The sequence below is a fragment of the Triturus cristatus genome, chromosome 9, assembly GCF_964204655.1.
Source record: "Triturus cristatus chromosome 9, aTriCri1.1, whole genome shotgun sequence".
NCBI classification, from domain to species: domain Eukaryota; kingdom Metazoa; phylum Chordata; class Amphibia; order Caudata; family Salamandridae; genus Triturus; species Triturus cristatus.
Window position 1 is genome coordinate 1,191,750,234 of NC_140592.1, and position 16,712 is coordinate 1,191,766,945.

Below are 16,712 nucleotides of genomic sequence, written 5' to 3' on the forward strand. Positions count from 1 at the left end.
GCATTGTTACCTCCATGCATTGCACCCCTACATGTACACATGCATTCAGAACACACACGCAGTCTGGGCATACTGTTCAGAACTGAAGCTTTCTATATTTAACCAGGGTGTGCTAATTACAAACAAATGCACTGCCAACACACACACACACACACACACACACACTCACCTGGTGCGTACTGCACAACACTTCACCCTTTATGTATTGTACTTTATGCAAGCAAACATGCACCTAGCCCATGCTTTCATTACACATGCACAGCACTACATCTCATGTAATGTATTCTGATAAGCATACATACATCCAGCATGCGCTAACCACACATGCACAGTAAAGTACTACCCCATCCCTATACTGTACCCTTTCCAGGCACACATGCATTCAGTGCAGTGTAACTACTCCAGCGCTGTGCAGCACTCCATATCTTCCTGATGTAGGCCAAGGGGTGAGTTAAGCAGACAGCAGCAGAGCTTTTAAAAAGGCAAAGGATCCCGTAGACCTCACTCCAGTGACACTGGGTAAAAAGGTCCTGTTCACTACTACTGATCACTACACAGTATACTGCCACTACTTTGCTCATGCTGCTTAACTCTTGGTGAAGTGGGTAGGTTTCAATCACTATGACGGTAGAGCAATCCGTGAGGCAGGCCTATGTCATGACGCACAAGCATGATCCATTCTCGTCTATGACTAAAATAAAAATCAGCATTAGGGATCCTGACAACAGTACAGTTGGACCCTAAAGGCAGTGGCATACTTCTCTTACCATGCAGAGGACTTTTCAGTCCCAAAAGATGCCTGCACCACCAAACTCTCAGGGGTTGGATGCAGAGATAAAAAGTCAGGGTTGCCTGGCGCCAGGTTATGGTGGCAGGGACCTGTTGATTTCCTAGAGGGACAGGAACATGGTTTTGCCCAAGTGCCCAATTCCATGTCCGTGAGGGACTTGTTAAAGGGCAAAAGAGGTTCGGTTGGCACCTGGCCAGGCTGTAGGACCTCCGTGAGAACACTTGTTTTCACCTCCATAGTGGTAAGGTGGATGTTTAGTCCTCCAAATCATAGTGGCAAAAGATGTCCTTTCTTCTGTGGCTGTTTCAGGGTAGGTGGGGGGTGAGGTATCCAACCCACTGGCATCCAGTGGATCCATGTACCAATTGTCTTCATCATAAGGGAGGGCGCCAAACTCTTCCCCATCACCTCCACTGTCATTTCCATATGGCTGGTTCTGGTCGGGGTCTGAGCTAAAAAGTTGGTATATTGTCTGTGCACGATGGTGTGGTAGAGGGTTAGTGTCCGAATTTGAGTGATTAAGTATTTGCTGTGCCACATCGGGGTCCAGGTGCAATCGTACTTGTGATTAATTTGTCTCAAAGTAGGAGACCACGATGGGTTGCGGCTCCTTTTCTGGCAACAGAGGAGAAACCCAAAGTGGGTTCAAAGGGCACAGATTGTGTCAAGGCAAGAAGAATGCCAAAGATGCGCAGCATGGTCTCTTCAAAGGCTACGACCTGCTGCCTGCCAAAGGACCCAAGAACTCATGGTGCAACTGGACCTTAGATTAAATCAATTCATCAGTAGAACAGAGGTACGACCTGGGGCAAAGAGATGCATGCTCTGAACCCAAACACCAGAGGCACACCTTGAAGGTATCTGTCACAGACATCTGTTTTGACAGTCTCTACAATGCTTTAACTCTGTAGTCTTGGGAGGAGCAGAGTTCTAGATTCATGTTTGAAGGCACAGAAAGAAAGGAACTGATGTTAGTGTGCATGGGTGGCACATATACGATGCTACTTGGCAGTTCCAGAGTGGAAAGAAGTCAACGAGGAGTTGCACAGCACTACTTACCAGCACAAAGAAGCCTTGCTTTTGAGTTTTTCAGATCCAGTCTGGCGCCAGGGATATTCACAAGGTTAGAAGTATCCATCAGAAAGAAAGGATTTGACGTCAGCGTACACACGTGCAGTTATATGCTTCTCTGCACCGTCACATCTGGAGTGGTACAGAGTCACCATGGAGCGGCACTGTGCCACATAGGGGCGTGCAAGAGCATTGCTATATAAACGTTTTTTTTAATCCAGTCTGGCACCTGGGGATTATACGAAGGTGAGGAAACTGTAGTTAGAAGTATCAATCAGAAAGGCATTTTTCGTTTCACTGGTAGCAAGCGCAAAGCCTTCCAGCCCCATCCACCACAATTACTCTAGACTCTGATGACCGGGTCCTTTTACACATCCTGAGTGTGTGATATGTGTGGAAAGAGTACAAGGTGAATGGTATTGTGAAACTATATGGTACTCAAGCACGCAGTTATTAGACCAGTGGCATCCATTTCGGATTTCCCATGCTAAAGCATGGAAAAAGATTGAGGCTGGGCAACAGCCTCCCAGATGAGCAAAGTATATTGACGACATTCCTGCTGCACCAGTCATTAAGACATGGGAGAATATAGACAGGACTCCCTAGAGAAATACAGCAATGGCCTGCCTGATTATTTCATGAGCACTTTCATTAGGATAGATCACACAATCAGGCATTTGCAGAGGGCACTACTCACCCGTGAGGGTCTCAAGGCACTGAGGGGAAGTGGTGGGGGGTGGGGAGGGAGGCAGCTACTGGTCGAACAGCCAGGCCTTGAGGAGTCTCCTGAAGGTCAGTAGGACTGGGGGCGAGTGTCTGAAAAGTTTCAGCGCTCCGTCCATCATCTCCTTGTGTTTGCAAAGTATAAAACTTATCATAGTGGCGAGGCAATTTCACTCCTTTTAAATATGGAATTGTTTGATGTTATATGTGCTGTGGGAAGGTGTTTAAAGGTATTCTTGCTTAAATGTGTGAACTCTTGATGATGAGCCTGTTTTAAGTATTGGTAAATTGTATTTATTAGTTTTATAGACTAAGATGTGAATAAACTTGTATTACTACTAGTTCTCTGCAATCAACCTGCACAAGTACAGAATCATATAAAAGCCGTAGAGTGTATGGGTGCAACTTCAGATGCTGGACTTGAAATACATGTTACTTTGTTAAATCTTGAATCGACTGATTTGTCATGACAAAAAAATGATCCTAGGCATGTACAGATGGTTGTCATCAGAATAGAACAAGTGCTGAATACCAAGAAACATGGACGGCCACCTGATCAAGCCAAATATGAAATACAGACGCTTGAATCTAGCACAGGGACTGGAAAAAGTAGGTTGTGAACAGACAATTTTTATACAAAGAATTAATACATCCATAGTGTCAAAAGACCTGGAGGTTGGTCCTACCAAAGAAATACAGACAGCAAGTGTTGCATGATATTCATGGTCAGAATGGACACGCAAGGATTGGCAAAACCTGTAGGCTAATGAGGAGAACATTCAATTGGCTATTCCAGGAAATAAAGTTGGGCAACAGTTGCATACAACCGTATTCTGTGCAGGTAAGAGCGTTGGGGCAAGGAGAGGGAGGATTTTGACGGACGATGACGAGGGAAAAATAATTACTTATTTAATTTTCCCTCGTCATCGTCCATCGAAATCCCCCCCACGCTGGACCCACCGCCCTCACCTGCTCAGGCAGAGGCTGGTTGCAAAGAAAAAACAGAAAACAAACACGAAGCATTTGCAAAGGGCTAGTTACACCAATGGAACATCTAGAAAGAATTGGCCCAATGTACTTTGTGTGTACTAATTTTCTGTCACAAGATCAGGAAAGGAATCCAGAGCATTCTAATCATAATTGATAATTTCACCCAAGTGGCCCAAGCGTTCCTACCATAAGCGTGTGGAAACTGTATTATTTTCAATATGCACGAGCAGCAAGATTCCATCTAGATCAAGAAGCTGCTTCTCGATGTTCATCCAACCTGTGTTGAAGATCCTGAGGTTGAGAAAGCCCAAGTGGATCGCTTCATAAGAACACTCATGACAAGTCAGGAACGCTACAACTTGAACAGACACAACAAATGAGTTTATACTAGTCCGCATATGATGCTTGAAAAGTGAACCCATGGGATATTCTCCCTACTACGTGGTTTTACTGATCTCATGTTCCTCAGCATAGTAATCCTTTCAATCTCCCAAGGTTTCTTTTACTTATTCCAGATGCAGTTCTTATCTTTTGAAGGCCTGCACATTTCATCTCTTGCTCTTCTTCTTCCTCTCTTTTTACTTTTTTCAGCAGTAGTATGCTTGACTTGAGGGAATTAGTTTAAGTACTAAAAATCTTTTTCAAAAAGTTCCCCTTAGATATTAGAGTTTCCTATCTGCTGGTAAACGGTCTTTCATGAGTTTTTCCTCCCATGGTCACGGCCTTGCACAATTCCTGTTGCAGATGGGCTCTGAGATCTTTTTACTGAGTTGTGTTTGCCGGTACATAAGAGCTATTCAAGTAAGCCCTCGCCAAGTAGGGAATTTTCTATAGATTATAGATATTTTCTTACTGGGCACAGATTATAGCCACTTTTATTTCTGCACTCTGTACCACTCCTGCAGCAAAGTGATTTGTGAACCCAATCCTTATGAAAACTCTGTGTAAATTGGTCTTTGAGTTGAAACATCGACATGATAATGGTTTGAACTGAATTTTGTTTGGATTGACACCAAAAGCCTGAATATCAATATATTAATACTTACCAAAAATAGACTGTAGCAGCCAAAACAATTGCATCCCAGCCTTTTTTCCTTACATTTGTTATAGTTGCACTTTGGTCATCTTGAAAACACTTGCATAGCACCTTTTTTTATTTTTATTTTCTTTATTATTGAAAGTATTGTAACTGTGGCTGTAGAAATCAACCTTTGAGTTACTGGACAGTGTATGTTGTCTTTTTCCAGCAGCTGGCCTATATAAATACTGTGCAAATGTGATATGTCTTACGGGCTTATAAATTAAGTGTTGCCAGAAGTAGCCGCATTTCTGTTTAATGTTTCCGTGAGGACTACTGTATACACGTATTATAGAGTCCAGAATCATAGAAATATTTGGTAGCCCCATAGCATATCATGGAAGACATTTCTGGGCTCCTTTAAGCTCTACAAATGCTGCGCATCTGGTGTCAGTGACCAGTGCATGGGTCATTTGACTTGTTGAACATTAGCTTAATCCGCCCTGCTGGCTCTGCGCAGAAGCCAAGCATGAGTTTCCAATTCTCCTTCTGACCCTCTCTGCTTGGCCCTTCTTCATAGCCAGTCTTGCCACAGGAACAACTTCCTATACCCAGACTTAGCCTCTGTCCACAGGTGGTCCTGATGTTCTCTTGCTTGGACTTATGTGTCTTAATACCTCCCAAAGAGAACAGTGCCTCTGACCCAGTCATCGGCGCGTGCACAATTCTTACCAAACAAAGTTGAAACCCCAATCATGCCATACTCTGGGCCTCTCCACTGGCAAACATTATGTCATCTTGTAACTATTCCTTAACATTTGCTTTTCTTGGTTTACTAACATTCCCCACACTGGTTATACTGATTCTACGCCGTTTAACAGACCCTTAGCAGCTAAGGGTCAGCTTTTCCTGCCTTAGAAGTGATCAGCTTCTGGATGGGGCTGGGAGCTCACTGGCTGCATCTTAAGCCACCACTATGTCTCCACTGCAGCTATTAGAGTGGGAGCAGTAATTGCAAAGAACAATCAAACGTCAGTGAGTAAATGCTCTATAACTGTTACTGTGAGAAAACTTTTTTTTTTAAACTATGTATACATGAAAAGATCATCATGGCCAGCAAATCAATAAACGCATTGGGACAGGTAAGGAAAAATATAGGACAATTCTTTTATTTAGTAACAATTTAATTTGTTATTTAGAAACACAGGATTTTCACATTAATATAAATATTTTAAGTGTATATGTGCGAAGCCCATTTTGATTGCACAATAAACCCAAAATTGCTAAAATCAAGCAATGTTCCAGTCGTAGTCAGTATCAAAAGAGATTAATTATTCCATACTAAGGTTAATACAAATTGCAGCTCGTCTAGATAAAGTGCCAATACTACAGTGCAGAAAGGTCAGAAGTAGAAAAACAATGAGACGTTTCCGAAAGATAAAAAAGAAGAAATATCACACTTTTTCATTACCACAGACACGAATGACTCGGGTCACATGACGCAATCGCCCATTCATTGCAATGAGCGAAACAGGTATAAAATCAACAGACTACTAAAGGGGTTGAGATACTTTCTGGGGGTGTGGGTTTGGAGTGCCAGAGGGGGCAGTAAACAAAATAAATGAAAAGTTGATCATTTGGCTTGACATCAGACATAAAGTTGGCGTTTTTCTGGTGGCTCCTTAGAGAGAACATGAACGCCTAACACATTTAGTATTGAGGAAGTGGAGCCCACTCGTGTAATTCAACAGTCGGATCCATACAGCAATGACATTTTCAAGCCATCATCAAGTGGCCAAAAACATTATGTACAACGCTTTACGAAAAAAGTGCTTAAAGAATTACATTAATTGAACTACAAAAAAAGAGCTGGCTACGATTTAAAATACATATTTAGAATCAGCATGACTGTAGAATGCATGACTGGAAACGGTTTGTTCTTCAATGTGTTACTTTTTAGTATGAAAAGATTGATGTACCAGGGCCCCAAAGCTAAAAGGGACACGTCACACAGTATATAATACCCCGTTGACATAAGGGAAATATCCCTGTGAGCCCTTGGAGTTTGGTGATGGTGAGCAGCAGGGTCGAGACTGAGCTGTGACTTCCTTGGCATCGCCAAAACAGAGACTTCATTAAAAACCCAACAGGTAAAACATAGACAGACAGGAACACACCACCCACAATTGCACATTTCAAGTCAGTTACTCGTTTAACATGTTCATTTCGTTAGTCAAAGCAGAAAGAGGATGCCAGCATCACAGAATCCGTTCCTAACACACATTTACAAAGCAATGCTCCTGCTGGCCACCGTGCACTGTACACAATCTGTCATTCACAACGCTCCTTAAAGTGCACGCCCACGCCTCAGTTGGAATATAAATAGGACAAGAGTTGAACTAGTCCTGGCTACCCAAGGGTGTTTTCAAAATCAAACTACCTTGCTTGAAAGAAGTGTCTGCGATAACTTCTTAAAATCAGTGGCTTTTGCTTCCCTGCTGGAAGTACTTTGTCGAACACAAGACTATATCCTTACATTATGCTACCCATGGCTGTGGAACAAGGAAATCTTACGCCTGAGATTGCAGAGATCTGAAAAATCTGGAAGCAGATACCCAGCCTACATTAACTATCTCTATATGTCAGAGTAATGCAATCCGCAGACTTAGACTATATGTACAAGATTAAGCGTAAACAAATACAATATTTATTCCCTTTTTTCCACTTCCCTTCTTGAAGCCAGTTCTTAGCCGCCTTTCCCTTTACACGCTCAAGACATTTTCTGCATGAAACACATCATGTTTTCACATTTGCATGTCCCACATGGCTGCTATTCCAGCCAGTGACATTATCCACACAGTACCTGAAGTTCAACTTGTCGAAACGTGGGGCTCCTCAGCTGTACTGGACAGCCTTTTGGCAAAACATACAAAAAGTGCTGAAAAATAAAGTATCACCTTCTCTATAATAACATGGGTCAATATTTTAATTATAGCCTCACTAGAAAAATAATACCCCCACAACTGGTTTGTTGCAACAAAAACTACAATGTGGGACCACGTTGGACCTACGCTGACAAAGATAACATGATCCAAGGGTTCAAAGACAAGTTTGTGAAGAACGAACTCAATCACTAAAGCTGCCACACCACAATGTAATACCAATCCATGCTGACACATTCCCTTTCTTCACATTAATCACAATGTGTCTCTGACTGTAAGTGTAAAGAAGGGAATATGTGTTCTCCTCTGAGCAAAGGAAGATAGGGACCACCTCCATCAGGTCACACACACAACTCGCTTCACTGGACACACCAAGAGGCACAACTAACCCCATTAAATGTTTCAGTCTCCACCACCTTGAGGGAAGAAGCAAACGACCTCCTCTGCTAGCCACTAGGAAGCCATTTGAACAACAAGGAGTTAGTTGGCCCGAGTATTTTAAAAGACGATAATACATTTTGTGGAACTGTTTATATTGCTGCGAAAGAGGCATATGACTAGGACTCGCGCGGCTCGGAAAATGGCAACCTCGTGTGACACGTGCATCAAGGACGAGAGAACGTGCAGGTTGTCCATCATTCGGAGGCATGGAAGCGGTATCTGGATCCCTGGAAGCTGGGAACTGTAGAATGTCCCTGACTTTGAGAAAAATTCAGTCCAGTTCATATATCCCATCCCATGTAACACTGCCAAACGACAGGGCGTAGAATCGGTTTAGTATTCATGAAAAGATGCCCTTCTTAAGTTGGGTAGGCCACAGCGTGAACAGCCTGATTGTTCCCACAGTTTACGAAGGGGTGAAAATATAACTGGTTCAAAATTAAAAAAAATCTGTGATCAACTTTTTCTCAATGCAGTCTGTTCCTGGAGGTAGATCCTCAAATTGAGTGCACCCATGAGAGTTCCTGGGGGTTCTACAAACTAGGACACTTCAAGGAGGCCAAACAGATTTGTGTGACTGAGGTCACTCACAAGCTCCCATATGAAGAGCGACCAATGGAACTTACAGCCTCCTGCATGAAGGCATATTCTCGCACCATCCCACAGAAAGGCATAATGGTATCACAACACAGATGCACCCCTTTCTCACAAACAACGCAGAGAAGAGAGGAGCTACTTCTGTAAAATATTACCAGCAACATGTGTTAAGAATTCAGTTTTCAAACGTGGCACACAAAATTCTTTGTCTTGGGCATAAAAAATGCATTCATTTGTTATATATAAAAATCACAATTGTGCCCTAGTTTTATCATATTTGTCAAATATGGAATAAAACAACTTCCTTTGCTCCTTCAGAGGTAGACAGCTTTTTTCTGCAAGGCATGGCACCTGTACAGAGGTGCAGGCAGTGCCCTTCTGGCGAGGGTCGGGTTTAAGCCACTGCCAGGGTCTTCCTTTGAACCTTCACGAGAAGGCGAGGGGATATTCCAGAGCTCCTGCAGGGGATGTGCCGCGACCGCCATGGACATCTTCTGGAGGCCTCGTGGACACGGGGATGCTCCTCGCCGCCCCGGCTGCCGGAGTCATTTGCGTGCGCCGTGGCTGTGCCTTCCTTTGGGCGCCGGAGGGTGCTCCGAGAGCCACTTGGCGCAGATCTGTCGGATGACGTTGTCCTTCCTGTCCACAGCCACCTGCTTCACTTCCTCCACCAGCCGAATCGCTAGTCCGTGCTCTTGCTTGACCGCAGTCAGGTAGGCGGAGCGCAGCTTGCTGCACCTGACGTATGCGTCGATCTAAAGGAGACAAAACGTGGTGATGAGTGATGCACTGCCGTGATCCCTCTGACAGACACAAGGTGAGGGCAAACAGTGCATGCTGCACACAACAGAAGCCAATGATAAACCCGCTCTACATTCTGAATACCCAGTGCACAGATTCACAATTACATGGCTAGAATGTCCGCCCACTGTAAACGCCGCGGACTCTGGCTCGGTAATGTGCTGGTGCCTTGCTCCTCATTTCAACATTCCTGACTGGCTGGTCTGTTTTAATGCACAAGAGCGTCATGTTCCGACGCTATATGTGTTTGGCAGGCTGCTGAAAGGCAGAGTACTTACCTCTCCTAAAGAAAGCCACCCCCCGTGCAGCTCCACTCGAAGGACTCCCCGTGTTACTGCTGAGAGTCCAGCGACTGCTCAGTAAACCCAAAGCTTGGGGGTGCATTCGAACAGACATATTTCGACTTGTAGGAAATGCCCCAGCTGCAATGTTCCTCTCTCAAGCAAGACCGGGCACTGCACGTGGGGCCCCAATGGTGGAATGCTTACATTGGGGCCATATAAGTAAACTGTTTGTGTCGGGCCACAAAGTGACAATGCTTGTATCGGGCGACAATGGTTGTGTCAGTTCCACGCAACATAGATGCAGCAAGCCTGAATTGTACACCCTGCTTGCGAGAAGCAACTGACATAATATAAAGCGATTCCATTTTCCAACATTACTGAGCTTTAGTAAAAAACATAAAAATGTTATGTGAAAAGCTTCTAATACCGGCATTAATGCTACCTGATGCGAGATCCTTTAGCACAGCCCCCTCCAGAAGTAACCCTGACTGCTCACCCTCGCTACCCCAGGAGTCCACTAATAGACAGGAGGTTCTCTGCATCCTGCAAGCAGAAGTAACCCCTGACTGCTCACCCTCGCTACCCCAGGAGTCCAGTAATAGACAGGAGGTTCTCTGCATCCTGCAAGCAGAAGTAACCCCTGACTGCTCACCCTCGCTACCCCAGGAGTCCAGTAATAGACAGGAGGTTCTCTGCATCCTGCAAGCAGAAGTAACCCCTGACTGCTCACCCTCGCTACCCCAGGAGTCCACTAATAGACAGGAGGTTATCTGCATCCTGCAAGCAGAAGTAACCCCTGACTGCTCACCTTCGCTACCCCAGGAGTCCACTAATAGACAGGAGGTTCTCTGCATCCTGCAAGCAGAAGTAACCCCGGACTGCTCTCCCTCGCTACCCCTAGAGTCAAGTAACAGACAGGAGGTCTTTTGTATCCAGCGAGCAGAAGTAACCCCTGACTGCTCACCCTCGCTACCCCAGGAGTCCAGTACCAGACAGGAGGTCCTATGCATCCAGGGACCAGAAGTAACCCCGGACTGCTCTCCCTCGCTACCCCTAGAGTCAAGTAATCACAGACAGGAGGTCCTATGCATCCAGGGACCAGAAGTAACCCCTGACTGCTCTCCCTCGCTACCCCTAGAGTCAAGTAATCACAGACAGGAGGTCCTATGCATCCAGGGACCAGAAGTAACCCCGGACTGCTCTCTCTCGCTACCTCTAGAGTCGAGTAACAGACAGGTCTTTTGTATCCAGCGAGCAGAAGTAACCCCGGACTGCTCTCCCTCGCTACCCCTGGAGTCAAGTAACAGACAGGAGGTCTTTTGTATCCAGCGAGCAGAAGTAACCCCTGACTGCTCACCCTCGCTACCCCAGGAGTCTAGTAACAGACAGGAGGTCCTATGCATACAGGGATCAGAAGTAACCCCTGGACTGCTCTCCGTCGCTACCCCTGGAGTCAAGTAACAGACAGGAGGTCTTTTGTATCCAGCGATCAGAAGTAACCCTGACTGCTCTCCCTCGCTACCCCATGAGTCCAGCAATCACAGACAGGAGGTCCTCTGCATCCAGGGACCAGAAGTAACCCCTGACTGCTCTCCCTCGCTACCCCTAGAGTCAAGTAATCACAGACAGGAGGTCCTATGCATCCAGGGACCAAAAGTAACCCCTGACTGCTCTCTCTCGCTACCTCTAGAGTCGAGTAACAGACAGGTCTTTTGTATCCAGGGACCAGAAGTAACCCCTGACTGCTCTCCCTCTCTACCCCCAGAGTCTTCTAATAGACAGGAGGTCCTCTGCATCCAGCGATCAGAAGTAACCCCTGACTGCTCTCCCTCGCTACCCCTAGAGTCAAGTAATCACAGACAGGAGGTCCTATGCATCCAGGGACCAGAAGTAACCCCGGACTGCTCTCTCTCGCTACCTCTAGAGTCGAGTAACAGACAGGTCTTTTGTATCCAGCGAGCAGAAGTAACCCCGGACTGCTCTCCCTCGCTACCCCTGGAGTCAAGTAACAGACAGGAGGTCTTTTGTATCCAGCGAGCAGAAGTAACCCCTGACTGCTCACCCTCGCTACCCCAGGAGTCTAGTAACAGACAGGAGGTCCTATGCATCCAGGGACCAGAAGTAACCCTGGACTGCTCTCCGTCGCTACCCCTGGAGTCAAGTAATCACAGACAGGAGGTCCTATGCATACAGGGATCAGAAGTAACCCCTGGACTGCTCTCCGTCGCTACCCCTGGAGTCAAGTAACAGACAGGAGGTCTTTTGTATCCAGCGATCAGAAGTAACCCTGACTGCTCTCCCTCGCTACCCCATGAGTCCAGCAATCACAGACAGGAGGTCCTCTGCATCCAGGGACCAGAAGTAACCCCTGACTGCTCTCCCTCGCTACCCCTAGAGTCAAGTAATCACAGACAGGAGGTCCTATGCATCCAGGGACCAAAAGTAACCCCTGACTGCTCTCTCTCGCTACCTCTAGAGTCGAGTAACAGACAGGTCTTTTGTATCCAGGGACCAGAAGTAACCCCTGACTGCTCTCCCTCTCTACCCCCAGAGTCTTCTAATAGACAGGAGGTCCTCTGCATCCAGCGATCAGAAGTAACCCCTGACTCTCACCCTCGCTACCCCAAGAGTCCAGTAACAGACAGGAGGTCTTTTGTATCCAGCGATCAGAAGTAACCCTGACTGCTCTCCCTCGCTACCCCATGAGTCCAGCAATCACAGACAGGAGGTCCTCTGCATCCAGGGACCAGAAGTAACCCCTGACTGCTCTCCCTCGCTACCCTTAGAGTCAAGTAATCACAGACAGGAGGTCCTATGCATCCAGGGACCAAAAGTAACCCCTGACTGCTCTCTCTCGCTACCTCTAGAGTCGAGTAACAGACAGGTCTTTTGTATCCAGGGACCAGAAGTAACCCCTGACTGCTCTCCCTCTCTACCCCCAGAGTCTTCTAATAGACAGGAGGTCCTCTGCATCCAGCGATCAGAAGTAACCCCTGACTCTCACCCTCGCTACCCCAAGAGTCCAGTAACAGACAGGAGGTCTTTTGTATCCAGCGATCAGAAGTAACCCTGACTGCTCTCCCTCGCTACCCCATGAGTCCAGCAATCACAGACAGGAGGTCCTCTGCATCCAGGGACCAGAAGTAACCCCTGACTGCTCTCCCTCGCTACCCCTAGAGTCAAGTAATCACAGACAGGAGGTCCTATGCATCCAGGGACCAAAAGTAACCCCTGACTGCTCTCTCTCGCTACCTCTAGAGTCGAGTAACAGACAGGTCTTTTGTATCCAGGGACCAGAAGTAACCCCGGACTGCTCTCCCTCGCTACCCCTGGAGTCAAGTAACAGACAGGAGGTCTTTTGTATCCAGCGATCAGAAGTAACCCTGACTGCTCTCCCTCGCTACCCCATGAGTCCAGCAATCACAGACAGGAGGTCCTCTGCATCCAGGGACCAGTAGTAACCCCTGACTGCTCACCCTCGCTACCCCTAGAGTCAAGTAATCACAGACAGGAGGTCCTATGCATCCAGGGACCAGAAGTAACCCCCGACTGCTCTCCCTCTCTACCCCCAGAGTCTTCTAACAGACAGGAGGTCCTCTGCATCCAGCGATCAGAAGTAACCCCTGACTGCTCTCCCTCGCTACGCCTAGAGTCAAGTAACAGACAGGAGGTCCTATGCATCCAGGGACCAGAAGTAACCCCTGACTGCTCTCCCTCTCTACCCCCAGAGTCTTCTAACAGACAGGAGGTCCTCTGCATCCAGCGATCAGAAGTAACCCCTGACTGCTCTCCCTCGCTACCCCTAGAGTCAAGTAATCACAGACAGGAGGTCCTATGCATCCAGGGACCAGAAGTAACCCCGGACTGCTCTCTCTCGCTACCTCTAGAGTCGAGTAACAGACAGGTCTTTTGTATCCAGCGAGCAGAAGTAACCCCGGACTGCTCTCCCTCGCTACCCCTGGAGTCAAGTAACAGACAGGAGGTCTTTTGTATCCAGCGAGCAGAAGTAACCCCTGACTGCTCACCCTCGCTACCCCAGGAGTCTAGTAACAGACAGGAGGTCCTATGCATCCAGGGACCAGAAGTAACCCTGGACTGCTCTCCGTCGCTACCCCTGGAGTCAAGTAATCACAGACAGGAGGTCCTATGCATACAGGGATCAGAAGTAACCCCTGGACTGCTCTCCGTTGCTACCCCTGGAGTCAAGTAACAGACAGGAGGTCTTTTGTATCCAGCGATCAGAAGTAACCCTGACTGCTCTCCCTCGCTACCCCATGAGTCCAGCAATCACAGACAGGAGGTCCTCTGCATCCAGGGACCAGAAGTAACCCCTGACTGCTCTCCCTCGCTACCCCTAGAGTCAAGTAATCACAGACAGGAGGTCCTATGCATCCAGGGACCAAAAGTAACCCCTGACTGCTCTCTCTCGCTACCTCTAGAGTCGAGTAACAGACAGGTCTTTTGTATCCAGGGACCAGAAGTAACCCCTGACTGCTCTCCCTCTCTACCCCCAGAGTCTTCTAATAGACAGGAGGTCCTCTGCATCCAGCGATCAGAAGTAACCCCTGACTCTCACCCTCGCTACCCCAAGAGTCCAGTAACAGACAGGAGGTCTTTTGTATCCAGCGATCAGAAGTAACCCTGACTGCTCTCCCTCGCTACCCCATGAGTCCAGCAATCACAGACAGGAGGTCCTCTGCATCCAGGGACCAGAAGTAACCCCTGACTGCTCTCCCTCGCTACCCCTAGCGTCAAGTAATCACAGACAGGAGGTCCTATGCATCCAGGGACCAAAAGTAACCCCTGACTGCTCTCTCTCGCTACCTCTAGAGTCGAGTAACAGACAGGTCTTTTGTATCCAGGGACCAGAAGTAACCCCGGACTGCTCTCCCTCGCTAACCCTGGAGTCAAGTAACAGACAGGAGGTCTTTTGTATCCAGCGATCAGAAGTAACCCTGACTGCTCTCCCTCGCTACCCCATGAGTCCAGCAATCACAGACAGGAGGTCCTCTGCATCCAGGGACCAGAAGTAACCCCTGACTGCTCACCCTCGCTACCCCTAGAGTCAAGTAATCACAGACAGGAGGTCCTATGCATCCAGGGACCAGAAGTAACCCCCGACTGCTCTCCCTCTCTACCCCCAGAGTCTTCTAACAGACAGGAGGTCCTCTGCATCCAGCGATCAGAAGTAACCCCGGACTGCTCTCCCTCGCTACGCCTAGAGTCAAGTAACAGACAGGAGGTCCTATGCATCCAGGGACCAGAAGTAACCCCTGACTGCTCTCCCTCTCTACCCCCAGAGTCTTCTAACAGACAGGAGGTCCTCTGCATCCAGCGATCAGAAGTAACCCCTGACTGCTCTCTCTCGATACCTCTAGAGTCAAGTAACAGATAGGTATTTTGTATCTAGCGAGCAGAAGTAACCCCTGACTGCTCACTCTCGCTACCCTAAGAGTCCAGTAACAGACAGGAGGTCCTATGCATCCAGGGACCAGAAGTAACCCCTGACTGCTCTCCCTCGCTACGCCTAGAGTCAAGTAATCACAGACAGGATGTCCTATGCATCCAGGGACCAGAATTAACCCCTGACTGCTCTCCCTCACTACCACAGGAGTCCAGTAACAGACAGGAGGTCCTATGCATCCAGGGACCAGAAGTAACCCCTGACTGCTCTCCCTCCCTACGCCTAGAGTCAAGTAATCACAGACAGGAGGTCCTCTGCATCCAGGGACCAGAAGTAACCCTGACTGCTCACCCTCGCTACCCCAGGAGTCCAGTAACAGACAGGGGGTCCTCTGCATCCAGGGACCAGAAGTAACCCCTGACTCTCACCCTCGCTACCCCAAGAGTCCTGCAATCACAGACAGCAAGTCCTATGGGTCCAGGAACCAGAAGTAACTCCGGACTCTCACCCTCGCTACCCCAAGAGTCCAGTAATCACAGACAGGAGGTCCTCTGCATCCAGGGACCAGAAGTAACCCCTGACTGCTCTCTCTCGCTACCTCTAGAGTCGAGTAAAAGACAGGTCTTTTGTATCCAGCGAGCAGAAGTAACCCCGGACTGCTCTCCCTCACTACCCCTAGAGTTAAGTAACAGACAGGAGGTCTTTTGTATCCAGCGAGTAGAAGTAACCCCTGACTGCTCTCCCTCGCTACCCCTAGAGTCAAGTAATCACTGACAGGACGTCCTCTGCGACCAGGGACCAGAAGTAACCCCTGACTGCTCTCCCTCGCTACCTCAATAGTCCAGTAACAGACAGGAGGTCCTATGCATCCAGGGACCAGAAGTAACCCAGACTGCTCACCCTCGCTACCCCATGAGTCCAGCAATCACAGACAGGAGGTCCTCTGCATCCAGGGACCAGAAGTAACCCCTGACTGCTCACCCTCGCTACCCCTAGAGTCAAGTAATCACAGACAGGAGGTCCTATGCATCCAGGGACCAGAAGTAACCCCGGACTGCTCTCCCTCGCTACCCCTGGAGTCAAGTAACAGACAGGAGGTCTTTTGTATCCAGCGATCAGAAGTAACCCTGACTGCTCTCCCTCGCTACCCCATGAGTCCAGCAATCACAGACAGGAGGTCCTCTGCATCCAGGGACCAGTAGTAACCCCTGACTGCTCACCCTCGCTACCCCTAGAGTCAAGTAATCACAGACAGGAGGTCCTATGCATCCAGGGACCAGAAGTAACCCCCGACTGCTCTCCCTCTCTACCCCCAGAGTCTTCTAACAGACAGGAGGTCCTCTGCATCCAGCGATCAGAAGTAACCCCTGACTGCTCTCCCTCGCTACGCCTAGAGTCAAGTAACAGACAGGAGGTCCTATGCATCCAGGGACCAGAAGTAACCCCTGACTGCTCTCCCTCTCTACTCCCAGAGTCTTCTAACAGACAGGAGGTCCTCTGCATCCAGCGATCAGAAGTAACCCCTGACTGCTCTCCCTCGCTACCCCTAGAGTCAAGTAATCACAGACAGGAGGTCCTATGCATCCAGGGACCAGAAGTAACCCCGGACTGCTCTCTCTCGCTACCTCTAGAGTCGAGTAACAGACAGGTC

At 48.0% G+C, this 16,712-nt stretch overlaps 1 protein-coding gene across 2 annotated transcripts in view; it reads right to left on the reverse strand.

Annotated features, from left to right (window-relative positions):
* Positions 1-5,735: 5,735 nt before the first annotated feature.
* The window catches only part of ZFYVE26 (zinc finger FYVE-type containing 26), a 740,905-nt gene continuing 729,928 nt past the window's right edge, over positions 5,736-16,712 (reverse strand). For both annotated transcript variants that reach the window (XM_085627201.1, XM_085627200.1), the window contains one exon: positions 5,736-9,327. In XM_085627201.1, the coding sequence (XP_085483327.1) occupies positions 9,118-9,327 (210 nt within the window). In that variant the 3' untranslated portion in view covers positions 5,736-9,117. The remainder of the gene's footprint in view (positions 9,328-16,712) is intronic.